The sequence below is a fragment of the Cydia fagiglandana genome, chromosome 3, assembly GCF_963556715.1.
Source record: "Cydia fagiglandana chromosome 3, ilCydFagi1.1, whole genome shotgun sequence".
Lineage (NCBI taxonomy): Eukaryota > Metazoa > Arthropoda > Insecta > Lepidoptera > Tortricidae > Cydia > Cydia fagiglandana.
In genome coordinates, this window is record NC_085934.1 from 9193299 (window position 1) to 9215606 (window position 22308).

A 22308-nucleotide genomic window follows, 5' to 3' on the forward strand; every position below is an offset into this window, starting at 1 on the left:
CGACAAGGGTGTAAGTAGATTTATCAACTGAACATTTTATGGGCAGACCAGACTGTGTAGTCAGTTAACTATATTTATTTATTTAAACTTTATTGCACAAAACATAAAAATAATGTACAAATGGCGAACTTAATGCCTAATGGCATTCTCTACCAGTCAACCATCGGGCCAAACAGAGACATGTAAAAATGGTGCAAGGAGAACAGAGGCATATACTTGGTCAAGCAGATCTTGTCAGTAGAAAAAGGCGGCAAATTTGAAAAATGTAGACGCGAAGGGATAGCGTCGCATAGCAAATTTGAATTTCGCGCCTTTTTCTACTGACAAGTTTTGATTGAGCATCTATACATGCAAACTTTCTTTTTGATTAAATACTAGGTATTTAGTCTAACCTAACACCTAATAATAGTGTGGTTCGGATTTTTTGCACGTTAAAAGACCTAAATAAAAGTATGATTATAAAAAAAAACTCGGAAGGTATCTGATAAATATATATATATTCTTATTCCGTTACAAAGGTAAAAACACTTAAAAGTATACATTTTTAATATATAATTTAGATATAATTTAAGGCTTTAATATAGATATATGTATATTATAATCGAAGTTTGGCCGGGACAATAATACCATTCATAACATTATACTGATTCTATTTAATCAGTAGGTCAAGTCACATTTTTCGTTGTACCTATGCTAATCAATATCAAATTAGTTCCTTCCAAAATAGGCAATCTTTTAACCTTGAAACATCGAGATAAGGTAATTTTGTACCTACAGTTTCCTCGTCACACGTCACATAATGATTAATTGATAATTACTTATTATAAAAACGTTATATGAACGCAATAACGTTGGTAGTGTGAACCACTGCTTTCAAATACCTAAGAAGCATTCATTGATTTCAGATATACAATATGAATTCTAAGTGCCACTCATTTAGAATATTTAATTGAACATTTTATCTGGAACTCGCAAAGCAAGCAAACTGAACTCTCATAATTCGAAATTCCCATTAATACGTACATAAACGACCAACCGCGACCGCGTCTCCATACTAACGTCCACACTTTTCTCTCTGGACATTAACATTTCAATTTTATAATTATTAAAGAGTTGAGATCTTTAAAAAAATGTATGGAATTTATTTGTCGCCACTAAGGCCCACTTGCACCATTCCACTAACCCGGGGTTAACCGATTAAACCTGGAGTTACCATGGTTACCAGTACAATTCGACACTGGGTTGACGGTTAAACCGCTTAACCCCGGGTTAGAGTAATGGTGCAAGTGAACCTAATTCTTGAAATAACCAAGGGTATCCAGAAAAGAAAATCGGAACTACGTTTGTATGTAGAGGCTGTCGTCTACTATCCTCTTAATAGATCTCAATGGGTCCATGGCTACTAGTTACTAGGCACTAAAAAACGCGCTTTGGTTATATATTTTCCTACACTGGCAATATGATTCGACCGCATTATATCAAAAATATATACAAGGAAAAAGTTACTTGAAAAAAACTGTAGGAGATAAGTTAATTTGTATAGTTAAAAGTCAAACTATGTAAGTATAGATTATTGTCTTATCTACATTGCAGACCAACTGTTACGACAGTTTCAGTTGGAATTATGGAGATATTGATGATAGAGTCTGCGCGGAAAGAGAAGAGTCGTGAAATGTATGGGATCCAATACATTCTACGACACTTCTCTTTCCGCGCTGACTCTAATAATGGTGATTTTACAGCACAATGTGACAAATCGTTAACATTAGATTATTTTAACTAAGGTTTCACAATTAGTGATTATTTACTAAACTTGACAAGCATTGTAGTTTTATCATAAATTAAGGAGCACTGAGTAGTCAATACAAACTAAAACTTAAAGTAAACTGTGATATAATCGTGTATTTTAACAAGCGAATTTGCTCTGAGCGTGACAATATGTATTAATATCGTAATGAAGAATAAGGATAAATTGTTATAACAGAGAGGTAGAAAAAAAATAAACCTAGGTTACGACAAAATTGACATACAACTTGTATGAATAACAAGTGTTCGATAAATGCCTCTTGTTTAATACTTACTACTATTAATTAATGTCGATTTAATATAGCAGGCAGCAATTCATACACTAATGTGTTCTGGTTACATTGACTAGAATACTGAACATTTCTACATACTTTTCTTTCTGAAATAAACGTTCCTAACAAGTTCCTCGGTAATACGTGTACAATTATAGGTCCTCAGTAACATTGCTATATCATATGTTATAAAAAAATAATATACCAATTTTATATAAAAATAGCAATGATCATTTTTTAGAGAAATACATACAAAGCTCTTCTATTGTATCATACAATCTTCTATTATACAAATATCACAAATCTGGCAAAATACAATTTCTTAGCATATAAAACCCTATATACAATCTCTACACCGACAAAAGCCTGCGTGCCGTAATTTAACTAGGTGGGACGTCAGTAAAATAAATAGACTAAAATTGAATAAGATCTTCGGATTCCTGCGATCGCCTACTGTCGCTGTTGCCATGTGGCGCGGGCTTGGGCGAGGTCTTCCGGCGCGGCGGCACGGGCGCGTCGCCGAGGATGCCCGCCGCGCCCAGCGCGCGCCCGCTGGCCGCCAGCGCCTGCACGTCCGCGGCCAGCTCGCGCCGAGGCGGCTGGGGGCATAGCCGGTTCCGCGCCGGCGGACTCGGCGCGCAACTCACGCTCAACTTACCGCTGTCGAATATCGACCCCTCCGTAGACTCGATGTGACTTTTAAACAGTGCGGACGTTTTGCTCCTCTCCAGGGAGAAAACTTTCGTATCACTTTTGTGTTCGCCACTAGTTTCGTCGGTGTAAAAAGTGGACTTGTTCGTGCGTAGGTGTCTGTGCGCGTTCGCGTCGGACTTGCTCCGCTCGAGCGTGAACGCGCTGCCGGTGTGCAGGTGGCAGCTGAAGGAGCTGGTGTTGACGGTGCAGGCGGGCGCCGTGGAGAAGGGCACGGCCGGCGCCCAGAGACACGCGCCCTCGTTGCGCGGCACTAATAGTAGAGGATCCTAAATATTTGGAAAACCGTTAAGAGTCTATGCGGAAAGAGACGAGTTGTGAATTGTATGGGAAACAATACATTCCTCGACTCTTCTCTTTCTGCACAGACTCTATATGGTGCAATTGCAGGTTGTCTAACCCTAAATACTTTTTTTTGCAAATTCGTCACATGTTTAGTGGAAAGTTTATAAGAACTTATTATGTTTGCTGAGCCACCACTCCTAAGTGCTATATTTTACTCTTTTTTACCGAAAATTTAGTGTTTTACTTTTATGGGAATGTATATTATGAAATATGTTGATTAGGAGGAGTTAACTTGGTTTACTTTTTATTTCAAGTGCTCTTAGATACAAGCAACTGTTTACTTAGTTCAGGGTGGACAAAAATTGGACAGGTGGTATTCCACACCATTTTTTTGTCCAATATCATTGCATCTCACTCTCTCATTTAGCAGAATGTGAGACGCAATAGACATTGGACAAAGATATTGGACAGATGGAATACCACCTTATTTAGTTAATTAACAGTTGGTATAACAATACCTGTTGGTATAGTTATACCAACAGGTATTGTTATCAAATGTTGTAGGGTACACAGTTTAATTTCTGAAGCAGCTCAGGGGTCAGTACATAAATCTAAAATGAAGTCTAACCTTGCCAGTAATAGAGTATATTTTGGACTGCAGCGTGTGCAGGCGCTCGCGCAGATACTCGTAGGAGCACTCACGCAGCTTGATGACCCACTGCACGACGTTGTCCTCGGCGCGCGCCGCGAACACGTGGCGCTTCTCTGGCTCGTCACTGCAAATTAGAACAGAATTTGTTTTAAAGAGGCTGGATAGAATCATACTGTCTTCTTCTTGTGCTAGTACCAGCATCCAAAAAAAGGGATAAGTATAGTTTTTTCTTTATTATTTACTGACAAATTGAGTATATCACTACATGTGACTGTACAGCATACCCTTTTGAGAAGAAGAACAGTCAGAAATTGGTTCTATGAAACTTAATCATTATTTGGGAGGCTTGAAGAGCTAAATATTTACTTACATAAATGAAATGGAAAATGAAAATGATATATTTGGCCCATGCTCCATCTGAATAGACGAGTTCTCCATAACAAAGACACCAGCCGGATTCTTTGTATCAAACTTGCCCATCTCACTTATTTTGAAGTAGAACAAGTAATTGTTGATGAGCCGAAACCACCTCTCCTTGAACACTGAAAGATTGATTAATGAGCCTAATTACTAAAACAAAGAATATTATTCACTACTGAACGGATATTTTTTAAATGATCACTTTATTTCTGGCTTTATATTTTGAAGATACAATCAAATACAATTGGCTTATGATGTAACCAGGAAATGGTTAATTAGAGATTGTGCTTGCAAAACCCTATTGCAAGTTAGCCTTTAAAAATAACTTTTTAACACAGATGGTAACATTGACAACGGAAATTTGTACTTGCGTACTAAGAGAAGATCCTAGTAAAATGAGTAGCATCTTTACCTGCTTGATTGCGATAACCCCCATTGGAGACCTTTTTGTAGTTTAATCTCCCCTCAATAACACAAGGCTGGTCGCTCAAGTGAGCGAGCTCACGGATGTTGCATTTCATGAGGACACGCAGTAGAACACCACTCTCAGCTAGAAAGTTACCCTTCTTATACTATTTTCATTTTATTTGAGAAATTCCAGTATTATTGTAATTCAGAAAAAGTATTTAGACTGTGTTTTACATATTTTTCTCAATTTTAGTAAATTTTTTTGATGATATTGTCCTCTGAAATGAATTTGATTTGACACTCCATTGACAGCATAATGACAGTGACATGAGACGTGCAGTGTTGTCATACTTTATTTACAAAAAAGTAAATAGAAGTTAGGCCCCATTTACACGAGAGCTTTTTCAACGCGCGTTATAAAAGCGCTTCGCGCCGATTCGCGCATGAGTGTGGAGGGCCCTTAAGAGACAGGTTGTTTTAGGCAATTTAAAGTCTGTCAAGCCATTTTCGTCAGTAGAAATAAACAGTAAATTTATAGTTTGTCAAGCAGATCTTGTCAGTATAAAAAGGCGGCATATCTGAAAAATGTAGGCGCGAAGGGATAGTCTCATAGAAAATTTGAATTTCGCACCAGGGCTCGGAAACCGTTCTCATTTGTCAAACCGGTTTCATTCATTCGCCCGGGAACGAAAAGGATTTCGTTTCCGTTTGGGGTTACCGGTTAAATAACTGTTCTTTTGAGATAACGGTTTATGCCATACACGTTCTCATTTCGTTCTCGAGGAACCATAAAGTTCCGTTCCCTCTTCTTACCGGTTAGGAGAGCGAACGTAATTTGTTAGTTGGCGTTCCATCAATTAACCGGTTTTTTAATGAACGAAATAATATAACGGTTTTGGAACGATATTAACAGGTATTTCAATACCGGTTCCGAGCCCTGTTTCGCATCTTTTTCTATTGACAAGATTTGCTTGACCATCTTTAAAAGTTGTGGGCTCATCGTCCTATACATCACGCCTTTTTCTACTGACAAACTTGTTTTCATGTAGCACAAAGTATTTGGTTCTTACAATAATGTGAGCATAAATGCAATGAAAAACACAATGAGTATAATTATTAATTTATTTTAACTTTTAGTACAAAATAAAACTAGTACACAGGGATACATCTCAAACCTAGCATTTGCAATGTTGAATAGTCCGAGCCTTACCACAATAAGTCTTCTCATTTGTACTATTTTAGACACTATGACCTCACACTATAGCTCATTTCCCCATCAAAAAATAAAACTTAGCTAATCCTGAATAATGTTATCACTCTCCGAGAGTATAATTGGTCAACACATGTTGACATAACACTAACTTATAAAGTATTCATCAAATACATAATTTTGAGGTTTGGAGCGGCATTAATGAGTTTTTTCAGGCACAATCAAACCAGTGCAGTCCAATGCTCAAAATACAAAAAACGACGCCAGAAAAACAGATCATCACCAAATATTATTCAGCTGCACTTGTAACATGTAATTTCATGAGAGTCGTTTCTGTATTACAAACATTAAATCTTGAAAATCTCATTCAATAAGCCCAATATCGTTCATGGTCTCTGATTATTATTATTACCATGTTACTATAATAAATTACCCATAACACTACAGAACAATGTTGTGCCAATTTTAATCTGTAACAATAGGTGCACATCCAATTGAATTCAATGAAGTGATAAAACAACTTCATAATTTCGAAATAATTATGCGGTGTAACATATACATATAAAAAAGGTTAGTTTCGCCAAGAATGTTGTAACAAAAACTACCTATTCCATTGTTACATAAACTCGCAGAATTCTATCAAAATATTAGATTTATAAAATATTTCGCTTGATAGACATCATATCTTCCAGTATGGAATTCTTAATTCTAGAAGGCGGATTAGTCCAAGTGGGCGAAATTACTTAATTGTGTCTGTCCCTTTAGTTTGATCCATGATTTGGCGCAAGTGAGAGCACGTCCACCGAACGTCGACCGCCGCGTGGCGCCGTGTAAATGTGTTCGATGCACGACTCTGAGCCGAAAAAGCAGTGTGGACGCGGCCTGTTCACAAACATTTAACACGTGAAATATATACTTGTATTGTTCTTAAGAGAATACGAGATTAAGATAGTCAATGAAGTATTTTTACTAGGAAAATATGTTTTTGATTTAATATCAGCAGAGATTCAATCAATCGTTAAAGTAAGTTTAGTGTTTATGAACAGGTACCTATGGTTTGTAATTATAACTCAATACATGCAACATTGCCTGGCATACACCGATTTTGTTTTTATAACAACCTGCAACTAGAAATCGCTCATATCTCCTATTTCTTTTTATGAAAATAGTTCTATATATTGTACACCTACATTAAAATCAATTTGCTAGCCGATCTATTCTTCGGGTTGTCCCAGAAATAAGTACAAGGTAAAAAATTATAATTCACCTAAATAATTAACTATTTTCCTAATACCCGATGATGGCAGTGAGTAGCTTTCTTTTATATACATTTCAGTTAAATATAACACCTTCCGATTCTATACTTTAACTTGCAATTTACATTAAAAACGTTTTAGCCATATGAAAAACCTACGTTAATAAAATGGTACTAAAATCCATTTTAGACAGATACATTTTTAAACTAAAAAAAAAAATGAACTATATAAGACATGAACACTTAGGTTTTTTCCACTTACTTCTGGGATTCCCTTACCTATTGAACAATATGGGTTACGGAACGTTTTGTCTAATTGATACGTCTTCGCGACCTCTAAATCTAAATAATTACTAGTGTAGACTTTTTCTAATTGAGTGTATAATGTGGCAGTTCCTTGATAATGAAAAGCGATATTCTAACGAGTTTCATAGATAGCCGTGGCCGCGGCATGTTTAAAACGTGTAAGATTATTCTAGGAATAGAGATCAAAGATTGTTGAACCCTATCATGTGTAAGAACCAAGCTATAGCTTGCTGTAACTTAAAAACATTGCTAAAACAATGTAGCCACGATCTGTAGAGCCGCATTTAAAAAATCAAACCTAATAAAATTGTGCGTTTCCATGCAAAATTAACAAAATCAAATTAAAATGTACATTTTATCTTACAAAAAATTAAATATTTTCTAAAAGACCACATGATCATTTGGCACTATACAATTTAGACGTACGTAATAATCCTAATAAGAAAAAATAAATAAAACAGCACCCTATAATGCTAGTTAAACTGTTAAAAACATCGTATACGTACACACTTAAAGAAATGGACTAAAATCTTGCTGCCGGTCTGTTACAGGTAATCATGTTTAGATCAATCTGATCCAGTTTCATAGTATAAAACATCACAGTTAATATGTCAGGCCACCCATGCTAGTGTTAAGAAACTTTTGGCTGAAAGAGTACTTCATAATCCTATTTACAAGCTAGTTTTTATTTTTAATTGCGCTGACATATAACTAATTTTCTAGTCGACCCGTACCGAGGTAATATAGAAACCTAATTCGCGTAAGTTATTGCTTCTTTCTTTGTAGATTAAATAAAAAATTAACGTCGTCGCAGTGTAATAAATAACATTACGAATGCGGCTAAGGCAACAACTGCAGTTTCAGTCAGTAATTTGGCGCCAGTCAGTTGTCAGTATTACAGGCATCAAACGAGACTACACAATGATCCTTCACATACATCACTTATAATAGTCTACGTTCATTATATGTACAACTCGCTATCGATACACACTATTTCTTAAGATTCCCCAAAGAAATGATTAACATTATTCAGACTGAGCCATCCGTAACGTCAAAAAATAAAACTCATAAAACAACAAACATTCATCGAATGACCGGCGAAAGAACGACCGCCGCATCACTAGCGACCCACGTATTTCAGAATCTAGGACCTAAATGAACACATGAAATACGATCCGTCGAGGTGCCGTCGACCTACGAAGCGCCCGAATGGAACGGCCGCGTAAACTTATAATTATCATAATTACAATTCTTAAACATAAGATAAACTCAATAATATACATAATTACATTATAATATATTCGAAAATATAACAAAAAAAAACCGTCACGGTCGGCACGAAAGCGGCCGACCTCGGGCGCCGGGCGAAAAGCGCTCGCGACTCGCGGGGCACTATTTACATAGATCCGCCGCGTCCTCTCTCGGCGGCGGCGGGCCGACAGGAATTACTCTAGGGCGGGCCCCTCGGGGCACGGGTGGACGAAGCGGCACTCCGGGCAGCGCTAGGTGCGCGGCCGTCACATCGCCGGCCGCTCCCAGTCCACGGCGGCGGGCGGCGGCGCGCCCGACCATGCGTCCCAGCGCTCGCGCCGGAAGAAGCGCTTCTTGAAGTGGTGCGCCTGCGCCTGCGCGTGCTGGTGCTGGTGCTGGTGCTGGTGCGGGTGCGGGTGCGGGTGCGGGTGCGGCGCGGCCGGCGACGCGGCGCGCGCGGGCGCGGGCGCGGCCCCCGGCGCCGCGCGCGCGCCCGCCCCCGCCCCCGCCCCCGGCGCGCCGCCCGCCGCGCCCAAGCGCGTGTCGCCGTGCCCGATGCCCGAGTCGGGCGACGTGTTGTACGCCTCGTCCGACCGCCGCCGCTTGTCGTCGATCGCGGTGGACGCGAACGATATTATCTGGTCGAAGCGAAAGTCTATTCGGTCCTGCCACTTGCTCTCCTCGACTTCCTCGCCGCCTTCGCCTTCTGAAAAAAATTGCAAATAAGAATCTCCCCTAATACGAGCGTTGGTAGACTTTTCTTGTACCTTGTACTAAAAAACCATAAGAAGGCTGGTGCCCTTTCAAATTCATATATGTATCTTCGTCTACTGACACATTGTATAAACTCAGACATATTTTCTTTCAGTCAAAAAACTGTTCATAGGAATTCGATGTATACGCTGGCATGTTTACACTCTGTCACTAGCACAGTCTCTGTCTATCTGTGCAGAGTTATCGGAGGCCGACTCCAGCAGCAATAAATATTAGGGCCAATTTAGACGGCGCGCGAACTCACGTGTTATTTTAGTTACATTGCGGACTGTTGTTGGTTATGTCCAATTCAACCGACCGATCAGAAACCGCAATGTAAGAAAACTCGCATGCGAGTTCCAGCATCGTCTAAATGAGCCCTTAGGATACGTACCGTTGGGCCTCGACGCGTCGGGCAACTCGTCTACGAGCGGCGTGGAGGTGTTGGAGTGCGGGTCGGGCGGCGGCGAGCGGCGGCGCTCGTCGTCGGGCCCGGCCGGGGCCGCGCCGCCGCCGTTGCGCCCGCGCCAGTACTCCGACGCCAGCACGCGCGCTTGCAGGCACGCCGCTAGACCTGTCGACCTTTTAACGTGAGCCGGCGTCGTCTTGGTGCCGCCAGATGTCCGCTCAAATTTATAACGGGGCTCGGGAAAGTTGATTATGAACGAATCGATAAATAATTTGGATTACACTAATTTTATCCGGCCTTCACGAAATTTGAACGAAAATCTTGTGAAAATTATGATGTTGTTTTATAATGTGTAATAGCAATCCATTGTAAGCAACAAAATGAAAACTATAGCTATAATGCCACTTTGTTTTTAATGCGTTAATGTTGGTAAATATAAATATGTTAAACATCTATCCGGGGCATGAGTTACTAAAGCAGTTGTGAAATATGAATGTTGCGCATGCATGAGCAAAACATTAAAAATACCATTTTTCCTCAACATAGCAAAACAACAAAAAAAAACAGTAGACGAATAAACTTTACAAAACCTTAAAACCAAAGAAACGAAATATAACATTTTAAACTCTCGCGCTTGGTACACATATTTCATTATACAAACGGGTCTACGGGTGTCTACTTGACACACGGCTGGTGCAACTCAGCTGAAACGTCGGAATTTAAGGAAAAAACAATGAAATTATATCGCGGTAGACCCGTTTGTGTAATTAAATATACAAAGAAACGAAACTCAATATGTACGACAAAGAACTAAAAATAAAATAAGGTTGCATCCACCTATCAGTCTTCCACCCTTTTGCATGCTTGATCAATTCTACGTTTATGGATTAGATATGCAATATATCGTTCAGGCGTCGCCAAACTGCGCCCATATCCATATTGTATAACTCATATGTACAGGCGCTAATATATACACAAATGATCGTTAGCAAACGCCCGGACGAGACCATAAAGTCCGATTTTTATTTCAAAGACTGAAATTACATAAATACTTCGACATTGCAATTGCTTAATAATAATGAAAATTAGGAACAGTGTCATTTTCAGTCTCTGGGGTCTGAAAACGAACTAAAAAAAGGATAGAGTTCCCAACCTTTTTGCGACGAGCCTCCCGAAATGGGAAATACGCTTTTCATGACCAAAAACAAACATAATGCGTTTTTTTAGTAAATAGTTAACGCTTGGCGTGACTAAAAAAGAGATATCACGCTTTTTATTTTATTTCAATCATACCCCACGCCTCTGTTGCCATCTCGCTACTGCAGCGTAGGGAGGCTCGCCCCTCAGGTGGGGAAGTCCCGGTAGCGTGTAGCGTATGATAGTGACCTTCGAGCGGCTGGTGCGGCGGGTCCTGGTAGCGCGCGGACATGTGCACGGCGGCGTTGATGATGCTCTGGTTGGAGATCTCGAGCGTGCGCTCGATCTCGCCGTTGACCAGGTCGCCGATGGTACGCGCAGGCGCCGGCGTGGCCAGGCGCTCCTGCGACAGATGACGCCGCAATGCTAGCTTCGCTGGCGATACCTGTGTAGTGTGGCGGTACCCGCGTACGGGACGAGGGGTTCTTTAATCGAGCCTTATAGCGACTAGTCGAGGGGCAGGGACTTTCGTCAGATTATGAGACAGTTCGATCGGTTAGCGGAGTAGCATGGGGATGTTAGAGATAGTGGGAGCGTGATTAGCACAAACATATATCTAAGTAGAACACCCATACGCACATATGTTCTACAAAACACATAGGGTTGTCCAATTCTAATCCTTTCTGAAGATGGAAGAAGAGTACGTAAGGTATAAAAGTTTATCTATATGTTAAATTGATGCCTAAAAAATTATTATTCATTGGTTCGTCTAGATTCGAATTGATAAAAAAGGCATCGTGGCCGCGTCTATTCCGCGATAAAAATGGGAAGAACATCCATCCATTCATTTGGTAGAAATATAACTAGGGAATGCAAATCGGTTATTTTTGTATGGAAATAACCACGGTTTCGGTTAAAAACCGATTATTTCCATACAAAAAATAACCGATTTGTATTCCTATTCCCTAAATATAACTTGCGAAGTAAGAATAAAGACGAACAGTTTACTCCATTATAGAGAAATAAACGCGACCAGTGTCTTGATTATTGCTAGAAATGCTAAAGATGAGAATTGGATAACGTCAAGACGTCGGTCTTTCGTTCGTGGCCGTGACACCCTTGCAACATTTACGGTGGCGAGTGAGGAATAAATTTCATGTCGCGGTATATCTATTTAGATACATGTGTGTGGTTATAGAAACAAGTGTGCGTGTGTTACCTGCGTGTAGTCGGGCTGGTGGCGCAGGTCGCGCTCGAGGTGCGCGCGGCGCTCGTACTGCGCGTGCGAGTAGCGCTCGCGGCGGTAGTCGCGCGAGCGCGGGAAGCCCGGCGCCGCCGCGGCCGCGCGCGAGTACCCGTGCGGGGAGTGCGGCGGGTGCGGCGCGTGTTGCGAGTGCTGCGAGTGTTGCGAGTGCTGCGAGTGTTGCGAGTGCTGCGGCGGGTGGGGTTGCTGCGCCGGCTGCCGCACGTAGCCGTTGCTGTACGCGTGATTTGGAGTTGGCGGCTGCCGCGAAGCTTTACGTTGCTCCTGGAATCAATTAAGGGGCGGTTAGATCGTACCCTACCTACATAGTCATCGGAACATCGATATCATGCAGCATTAAATTTTTGACGTAAATTTTGACTGTCGGCTTACTTGTATGTATACATCCATTTCCCAAAGCTGCATGATTCAATGAACAAATGAATTACACTTCGAGCCGTATCAATCAAGTTACACATAAATAAAAGGAAAGATTTTGGCGTGGGTACACTTTTAGCAGTTTTTAATGTCTTTGACTTTGTTCTATCAATTATTCAATCAATATGGGTTTTGGCAATTTATACTAAATTCCTTACGTATTTATAAAACAGAATGTCTTTAAATAAAATAAAAAGAAACGCATGCGAAGACAAATATAGACGACACGTCTATTCTATAGCACAGAATAAATAATAGTACTAGGTACAGAAGACTCACTCCCTAAGAAAACGCGTCTGTTACGATCAGCACAGAGATGGCGTAGGTGGCGACAGCGCCACGCGCGGCTTATGGTAAACCCCAAAATTGGGGCCGAACAGATGTACTTTTAGCTACCTGTAGCAAAGCGACGAAATCGCGGAGTGAGCCACGCCTGTCTATAGTAACCGTTCCAGTAAACCTGGCGTGTGCTGCGGACCAAAATAGAGAAGGTGATGTTTAGAGTAATAGGTACCTGATCCTCATTGAGCACGGAGGTGATGATGCTCTTGAGGCGGTCCTCGAAGTTGATGACCTTGGGGGACTCCTGCACCTTGCCGACGACGTTGAGCGGCTTGCCGGGCGAGCGCGGCCGCGCGGGGCGGGGCGGCTGCGGCGGCGCGCGGTGCAGCGGCCGCGGCCGCGGGGACACCGCGCCACCCCCGCGGTGCTCGTCGCGCAGGTACCCGTTCACGATCACGTTCGGCGTCTAACACATTGGAATGTTAATGTTACGAGAAGATTAGAATAGGCCAAGTCGTGACGAAACCGAATGACGATAGACATACAAAAAACCGCCCAAGTGCGAGTCAGACTCGCGCACGAAGGGTCCCGTACGATTACGCAAAAACGGCAAAAAAAATCACGTATGTTGTAAAGGAGCCCCACTTAAATATTTACATATTATATTCTGGTTTTAGTATTTGATGTTAAAGCGGCAACAGAAATACATCATCTGTGAAAATTTCAACTACCTTCCCCTATCACGGTTCATGAGACAAATCCTGGTAACAGACAGACAAACGGACAGCGGAAGCTTAATACATAATAGGGTCCTGTTTTTACCATCATTATTATTCTGCTTCCCTAACGTTTACATATATGTATTATTAGAACCACCAGGCTATTTGAACATTCATTATTTATGCGACAAGTAACTTGAAGGACAAGACAAAGGAGCACGGCAAGATACTCAGTTCACTTGTAATTTGTCAATGAGCCATTTACAATAATAATTAAAAAACAGTGACATAAAATAACTTACCTTCTTGCCGGCCTCAATCTGCCGTCCGGTTTCCAGAATCTTCTGCGCCAGTAGCTCCGGGTTTTGCTCCTCAATCTTGCCCATGTCGGGCACGTCGGGCCACTCTTGCGAGCGCGAGCGGTGCTCTCGGGACTTGCGGGGTTTCGAGTTCACCGTATGGGGTTTCACAGTCGCAACGGGAACGGACGGCGCGTTCACCTTCTGATGCTCGCTCGCTCTTTCCATTTGGATGATTTCTCCTTGTAAGTGCCCGACTTGAGCTTGTAACCTTTTCCGGTGAGCTAGCGTGGCCGTTATCTCTCTGAGTATGCAGTCGTGTGCTATGTTCTGAGTGATCTCGATGTCAGGCGGTATGTGGCCTAATTGACGATACTTTTCTGTTATTTCAAACGTCCGTTGTTTAACGAGCATAGCCTGTTCCGCCTCTATGTTGTTCACCTGTAACAATAATAAGTAAATATAATTCCACATTTTTTGAAGTACGAAGAAACAATAAAACACTGCAGTGACCAGAATTTTAACCACTAATTGAATCCCAATAACCTCAAAAGCTCAATTACATCCGCAGGACTTCAAGAAGGGTCGGTTAGTAAAGAGAGAGAAAAAAACTACAACTGTAAAGTTGAACGAAATTTCATCTATCTTCGACTACCCAAATCGCGTTGCTTCCAAAGTTATACCACAGAATAAATACGACAGATATGACTGCAAGGTGGCGCAAGCGCGAGCAGGTGTCCGTTCCGCAATGGTGCGCGGCAACTACTACTGCTAGACACCAAAATTGGTATGGGCCGCATGTACTTGTAGCGACGCGACGAAATCGCGGAGTGAGCCACGCCTATTTATACACCAAGCACCTTCTAAAAAATTCTAGTGTCGTAAAATACCTGCTGCTGCAGCTTGCTGGCCTTGCTCTGCAGCTCCTTGTGGCGGCCGACGATCTCCTTGGCCTTGGCCAGCAGGTCCACGGTGTTGTTGGCGTGGATGCCGAGCTCCGTCATGCGCGCCTTCAGCAGCGCCACGCTGTCGCTTATCAGCACGTTGATCTGTTTGTCCAGTTGCGACGCGCGCGACTTCAGCTTTTGGTTACGCTCCTGTGAGGAATACATGTGTTAGCAGGCGCTGCTTATGGTGCTCCCACGTCGGCTGTTATAAAATGTTACATAACATTGTGTGACACTTAAGAAAACACTATGTTATATAGGTATAACATTTTATAGCAGCCAATGCGGGAGCACCATTACTTTTTTTAATGCACTTACATATATTAACCTTCCTTGTAACTAAGTAACTGTAAAGTAAATGTTATATGATGATGGAGCCAGTATTTATCTTCTGGCTTCGGTGGCTACTAAACTGCAAAACGTAATTCAAGACCAAAAAAAAACAATGTTAATTGCCACTGCAATAATTTGTTAGTAAAATAGTAAATTCCTTTTGATAAATAATCACGCTAAGATAATTTATTCATTAGTAATTTTACTCTTACGCTAGTAAAAAGTGGCAACATTTTCTTACTTTTTTTGGTCTTGAATTACGTTTTGCAGTATAGTAGACCCCTTGAGATTGGATTCACACTTGAATCATTTTGATGAGCCCGGCCGTCTGTTTGGGAGCGTTAGGTGCAGTCGGCAATAAATGTGTTTAAGTTTAGGTTCACGAAACGCCGTATTTCATCGGCTGCAAGTTGCAACGGCCTCTAATACTGTTAACATAATAAAAACACGTATAGACCGTATGTGTAAATGACGCAAGACACAAAGAGAGCAGATCTAAAAGATTATTAGCGTTCCTTCTCGTCGATCTGGTTTTGGATCTCGTGTGCGTGTGCTCTATGAAGCGAGGTACTGGTCGCGGAACATGTCGAGCAACAGTTGCAGGCTGTAGGGCGTGTGCGGGGAGGGGGGACGTCCAGCTTACCTTCTCCTTGTCGATCTGGTGCCGGATCTCGTGCGCGAACTCGGGCGAGTTCATGCGCTGTATGAAGGCGAGGTACTGATCGCGGAACATGTCGAGCAACAGTTGCAGGCTGTAGGGCGTGTGCGGCGAGCGCGGGATGTCCAGCTCCGAGTGCAGGCGCTCGGCCGACTGCAGCCCGCCCAGGGCCGACAGGCGCTGGCCTACGCAGCCTGGCGGCGGTGCCGTTTCCTGTCAGGATAAAAATGATTAGATTTTGAACGATTGTATAAAACGATCTTTGGTGATTTTTCTTTGCGTTCAGTCACCCGTAACCGGTTCGAAGGAAGTATTTAATAAAAATTAGGATCTTTTACCCGACAGTGCGACGCATGTCTTTACAATGTGTACAATACAGACTTGAAATCACGAGCTCTTAAATTTCATTATAAACTTTTTTTAGCAAACATGTAAGAAAAGTTTGCTCAATAATCAATCAAAATTAACTGCCTGATTTTCCTGTTCCACCTGTATGTCCACGATACAGTAATACAGCATGTTAGGCTAAAAGTTGAGTTTTATCACAGACACTAGAATTGCAGCTCGAAATAAAATGATCTGGCTAGGTATCATGGTCGCGTTTTTATCACCTGTCATCTCATGCTTATGCGTCAAATGCACTTACATACTTATTAGAAAGTGACAGGCATGGTAACAGATGATAAAGAGCCGGCCATCTTAGCCCTTCTGTAAAAAAAAAAAACAAAAGTAATATTACCGCGCCGCTGCGCTCGGTGGAGGCGAGCGTGGTGTCGTGCAGCAGGTCGAGGCCGGCGATGGCCTGCGGCGCGGCGCGGCGCCGCTTGCTGCTGCGCGCCGCCCGCCGCCGCGCGCCGCCCGCCGACGCGCTGCGCTTGCTCGTGCCGCGCCGGCTGCGGTCTGCACACACATACACATACACACATTACAGTGGTGGCCTGTGGAACTTATGTGCCATCGGCCGGGTTGGCTCAGTCGGCTGCTGCGGGATCGCAGCGATGCCCGAGCGCTCGACGCGGTCATCGCATCGGCAAGTCGACGTCACCCGGTAGATGCCGAACAGAGTAGGTGACATGGTCAGATGATTTCGAACACAGCCGGGTACGTAAGGGATCAACACAGTTGGATAAGCTCAAATATGAAATCTAATTACTCCGACCAGAAGCTGTGTAAGTCACGCTACGATCCAACGTCGTCGCATGTGAATCGTACCTTGTACAATCATATACATAGTATGTGTGCAAAAAAACACAGTGCCATATTCAGTATTATGCAATTAATACTTCCCATTCTCCACGTGTTCTTAAACTTACAAACTTATAAAATATAAATATTGCTCTTGTAATTTATTTGATAGGTGTTTCGAACTTGTTTACTAAGAAATTGTTAAAAATTAAATCAACCGGCAACACCAAATTGCAATCGCATGGGAGTTGTTTCAACTCAAACTAACGTGCAAGCTAATTCGCATTGATATCAATGATCTACTGAGTATTATTACGAATCAATCGAGTTATTTTTCTAATGTAAGTTTGTAAGTCCTTATATCACCCATTAAATTTATTACCTTACTTTACTATTTGATATTTTTATTGGTATTTTTATAAAACTCGTGGTTTTCAATCTTCTCAATTTTGAATGTTAATTTGGTAGGTATTGTGATTTTCGTTGTTGAAATAAAAATTATAATTTTTTGGTATTATAATCGTGCCAATGGAAATGTATTAAAATCGTATTAAAACTACAGGTAATGTGTTGAAACATTTCTAAATACAATTTATTCTTTGTTTGAACACATTATTATATAGGTTTTTTTTAACATTTCGGAAAGATTAAGGAAAAACATTAACAATACATACATACATACATACACTACAAAATGTAGGAAGGTTCCATCAACGGTAACAGACGAAACAACGCGCCAGTCATATCCGTTTTTGTTGAGCTACTAGAGAACGGTAGATACATTTGACGCGTAGCCTGATTCGTTACTTTTGATGTCGACTGTACCATGATATTTACTACGCCGACTCGCTCTCAAAAACCACAAGTTTTATAACAGTGATACAGTTAACGGTAGATCACTCGCTGGCCCACCGGCCGCCTCGGTTCAGAAGCGACCCGGACTCGCAGCACTCTGGGGTAGAGGGGTGTTGGAGGGTACTGACTGGAGTCGGAGCTGGAGGCCCAGGGCGCGCCCCACTCGCGCGGCGCGGGCTCGGGGCCGGGCGCGTCGTCGGTGGCGGAGGAGTCGTCGTCGCTGTCGTCGCTGGAGCGCCGCGCCGCCACGCGCCGCTTGGCCGCCGCCGCGCGCGCGCGCGTCCGCCCCGCCTCGCCCCTGCACACATACAATACTTAGTACCACCGTTCACTAACCCGGGGTTTACCGGTTAAACCCGGACTTACCATGGTTACCGGTACAATTTTAAATTGAGTTAACGGTTTAACCGGTTAACCCCGGGTTAGTGGGATAGTGCAAGTGGCGCTTACTGTCCGCTGTCCACATAGATACGCATTCAGGGGCTATATTTCACAGCGCTCAAATTGACACCTGACCCTGGCAATTTCCTACTTCCTTTTTGTACTTACCGTCAATATTTGCTTGTCGGACCGGTATTGTACAATTTATGGAAATTGTCAGTGTCAGGTGACAATTGTTACCGTGGTGAAACAGCAGAGGCCGGATCTAATATAGCGAAGCTATTACAGGATATCTCTTGCCAGATCTAAGATTAATCTGCTTTACGGCAACGTCCCACCGCCGCCATTAGGTAAGAGTGAGGTAATAACGTATGCGGAGTGAAATTTGGTCAAAGTTTGTTATATAAAATATAAAAACACAAAAATCTAAATAAAAAATATGTGTTGTCAATGTAAAGCCAATATATCTGTCAATCAGTTTGGTAAGTCTCATAAAGATTGGTTGTTTAATTTTGTAATTATGGTAAATCAACAAGAACGCCGTCGTCAAACAGTATGTAATTTCTATAGTAGCCATCCCCTATGGCCGAAATCAATGGTGGTGGAACATTTTGTGCAAATGGGTGAGAGTCGAAGCACTATTTACAATATTCTGGCGTCCTTTGCCTTGATGAAAACCACTGCCAGAAAGCCTGGTTCTGGAAACTATTCCAGCTTGAGCAAGGTTTCTGAGAGAGCTCGATTAAAGAAAATTACGGCCGGCCGTGTCGCACAATCTTATAGAGAGCTCGGAAGAAAATTAAAAACTGACGGCAAAACTGTTAAAAAATATCTTAAAGACATGGGCATTGATAAGCGATGTAGAAAAGTTAAGCCCACTGTCTCTGAAAACCAAGAAATCACTCAGAAAGTACGGTTGTGTAAATTAGTCAAAGAAATATTTTACGCTAAAAACAATGTCACTTGCGTTATGGATGACGAGTCATATTTCACGTGAGATGGAAACGAGTGGCAAGGCAATTACTATTTTGAGAACACCAATGGTCCAACCGATGAGAACGTGAAATATGTGGAGCATACAAAATTTCCTAAAAAAGTTTTGCTATGCTTGCCATCAGTCGACGCGGAATGCCTAAGCCTGTATTCTTTGAGTCAGGTTTAGCTTTGAACGCCGACCGCTACATAGAGCGTTGTTTGCCATTAGTGCGGGATTTCATAAATACGAGTCATAGAGGAGAAAATTTAGTGTTTTGGCCAGACTTAGCCTCAAGCCATTATTCCAAAAAAACCCTTTGCAAAATGGCGGAGTTAAACATCCCATACGTACCGAAGACATCAAATCCACCTAATGTTCCGCAACTTCGCCCTTTAGAAGATTTTTGGGCAAATTTAAAGAGGCGAGTATATTGCAATAATTTTCGTCCCAAAAATCTACAGAGTTTGATTCGAAAAATAAAATCGGAGCTGAATAAAATGCCGACATCTGTGTTTTCGACAGCGATGGACAAAGTACCACAGAACTGCCGTAAAGCATCTCGCATGGGAGTAACCTATTTTTTACACTAAGCCTTGATATATACATTATTATAAAAACATAATTATTTTAAAAAAGGATGGTGTTTTTTTTATTTCAAATAATATTGAACTTTGTCCAAATTTCACTCCGCATACGTTATGTATGAAGGAAAGAATGAGAATTGTCTCAAAAATTGCGTGAGACTTTTTGATGGGAAAATAAATAAATAGGTACTCTTAATACTTTTGAATACGGGGTTATTGTATTTACCAAGTAACTAGGTATATTTATTGAATGAATGAATTGCCTATATTTCAAAGAAACACAATTAAACTCGCAACTAGTCAGTTACTACGTGATGTTCAACTGTGCCGAAATATCAGACACTGATTAAAACAAATATTTATGGTATATACCTCATGTTCAAAAGCGTTTAAAACTACGTCAAATTGAAATCGAACAAATAAATAGCTAGTATACCTGTCATCGGCTGTGGGACGGCTGCCCTACGAGATTAATAAATATGGGTACTTAAGCAATTGAGGAAGCAAGCGGGAACTAAGCGGGGTAATTTGTCTAAACTCTAAAGAATCACCCACCTCGACCAAGTCGACCTTGAGTCGCCGGCCGATGATGGTGCCGGTCATGATTATCGATAAAGAAAAAAGAAAACATTAATCTCTCTCTAACATCACTTGATAGAAACAGATACATGTTTTGTCTTGTCTTAGATAAAAACGATCGTACCCTTATGATTAATTCTATTAAAGCATCTAAGCATAGTGACCATAATAATATAAAAATAATAATTTAGCCTATATACGTCCCACTGCTGGGCACAGGCCTCCTCTCAAGCACCATACCATACCAGTACCATATTATTATTATTATTGGTAGTGACCATATTAGTGTTAAAAACACAAGCCAGGTGCGAAACAGACTCGCCCACCGAGGGTTCCGTACAACTATTCTTTTATTTTTTACAAAGTAAAATTTCTCAGATTGTTTCCTGTATTTGTAGTGTAAGACGACATTACTTGCCAAATATCATAGTTCTAGGTCAACGGAAGTACTCTATCAATTTAGATTAGTGTCGAAATATACGTTTCTTGCGGCATGAATTTATAAATGTTTAGTTCATTATTTTAACTATTTTATTTTATTAACCCATTTACAGTTAATAAATAAATTGTATTATGATTTGACCTGTTATATTGGAAATATAATAAATAATATGACTATGACTATGACTAAATGGCGGTATCTCTTTTTTTTTTCGTTAACTTTGAAGTTTGATATTTTCAGAGCTTCAAGGGAATGTAGACCTTCAAGATTTAAAATTGCACATGGATGTTTTGTACATCTGTGTTTGGGAATTCTTAGTATATGGTTTAAATTTCAACTCAATACATCCACACGCGTTCCCGAGATATGGGGTCTTGACAGACAGACGAACGGACGGACGGACAACAAAGTAATCCCGTAAGGGTAGAGTAAGGATTTCGTTTTGTCCTTTTGAGGTGCGGAATAGAACGAATCACCAAACATTTCTACGTGAGATCTACTATAACCACGACAGCGTCGCCGTGCAGCGCATCATTCAGAAACGCATCTTTCATTATAGCACAGCAATGACGACCCCATCGCCCAGAAGTCTATCAAAGACTGCAGTCATATACGACGCACAGAGCAGAAAAGAAGTAGAGGGAAGATAATCTAAATCTGACCTGCCAGCTTGGGGCCGGGGCCGGGGCCGGGTGACCTTGCGGCGGCGCTCGGGCAGCGAGGCGGAGCTGTGGTTGCTGTTCCCGTTGAGCAGGTCCGGCGTCGGCTGCCGCGTCGGCGGCGCGCTCAGGTTGCGCTTGCCATCCTCCTCCGCACCCTACGGGACAAACGTGCACTATGCAGGCCGCAGAACTTCCCCAGTTAATGAGCTTTCTTTTATTGTTTGCCATTTTTATATACTTTATTTTATTTTATTTATTTGGAGATCCAACGGCTATGACAACACCATAGAAGTTATAGTGGATACAGAAAGCCAATTATAGGAACTCACAGGTAGTAACATAATACTAAACTAACAGGTACTACTTATACTAAGGTTACGCACCACATATGTGCACCACCACCACCACATATTGTGACCTTTTTTGCCACTTTTGTGTTATCTCTAGTCAGGATCGCGAGCCCTTTTCATCCTTATAGGAGAAAAAAGTGTCCTAAAATTTCCATACATTTTTCAAACTTTCCTTTTTGTTACCGCCATACAAAGTACATATATGGGCACAAATGGTAGCACAATAGGAAAGAAACTCTGGGACATTTTTTTTATCCCATTAGGATCGAAAGAGCTCGTGGTTCTGAGTAGAAATAACACAAAAGTGGCAAAAACGGTCACAATATATAAAAATGGCAAAAAATAAAAGAAACGTTGTAATAAGGTGCTAACTTTCCGCACTTTCCGTGCCTATGTCGAAAATTTAGAGGGTCATATGTACTGCAAAACGTCCGATATACGTGCGAATACTTAGGTAATTCGCAACTCGTGTCGTTCGATTTTCGACATAGTCATTTATC

At 41.6% G+C, this 22308-nt stretch overlaps 2 protein-coding genes across 2 annotated transcripts in view; both read right to left on the reverse strand.

Moving 5' to 3' along the window:
- Positions 1-478: 478 nt before the first annotated feature.
- LOC134679999 (uncharacterized) lies at positions 479-4852 on the reverse strand. Its single transcript, XM_063538968.1, has 4 exons — positions 4559-4852; positions 4097-4268; positions 3703-3850; positions 479-3058 (listed from the first exon to the last, which is right to left on the reverse strand). The coding sequence occupies exons 1-4, from the start codon at positions 4665-4667 to the stop codon at positions 2492-2494; spliced, it is 996 nt and encodes a 331-aa protein (XP_063395038.1). The 5' UTR covers positions 4668-4852; the 3' UTR covers positions 479-2491.
- Positions 4853-5658: 806 nt separating this feature from the next.
- Positions 5659-22308, reverse strand: part of LOC134680061 (histone-lysine N-methyltransferase, H3 lysine-79 specific) — a 45328-nt gene continuing 28678 nt past the window's right edge. Inside the window, exons 7-17 of the mRNA XM_063539069.1 lie at positions 21459-21604; positions 17963-18132; positions 16534-16694; positions 15780-16007; positions 14747-14953; positions 13860-14297; positions 13071-13304; positions 12095-12403; positions 11125-11320; positions 9724-9903; positions 5659-9282 (exon numbers count right to left, since the gene is read on the reverse strand). Of these exons, the coding sequence (XP_063395139.1) occupies positions 8843-9282; positions 9724-9903; positions 11125-11320; positions 12095-12403; positions 13071-13304; positions 13860-14297; positions 14747-14953; positions 15780-16007; positions 16534-16694; positions 17963-18132; positions 21459-21604 (2709 nt within the window). The 3' untranslated portion in view covers positions 5659-8842. The remainder of the gene's footprint in view (positions 9283-9723; positions 9904-11124; positions 11321-12094; positions 12404-13070; positions 13305-13859; positions 14298-14746; positions 14954-15779; positions 16008-16533; positions 16695-17962; positions 18133-21458; positions 21605-22308) is intronic.

Coding starts and splice junctions, on each gene's coding strand:
- LOC134679999 (XM_063538968.1), bottom strand. CDS start 4,667: ATGAAATGCAACATCCGTGAGCTCGCTCACTTGAGCGACCAGCCTTGT. Junction 4,269..4,558: donor GGGTTATCGCAATCAAGCAG/GTAAAGATGCTA, acceptor TCAATCTTTCAG/TGTTCAAGGAGAGGTGGTTT. Junction 3,059..3,702: donor TATACTCTATTACTGGCAAG/GTTAGACTTCAT, acceptor CCAAATATTTAG/GATCCTCTACTATTAGTGCC.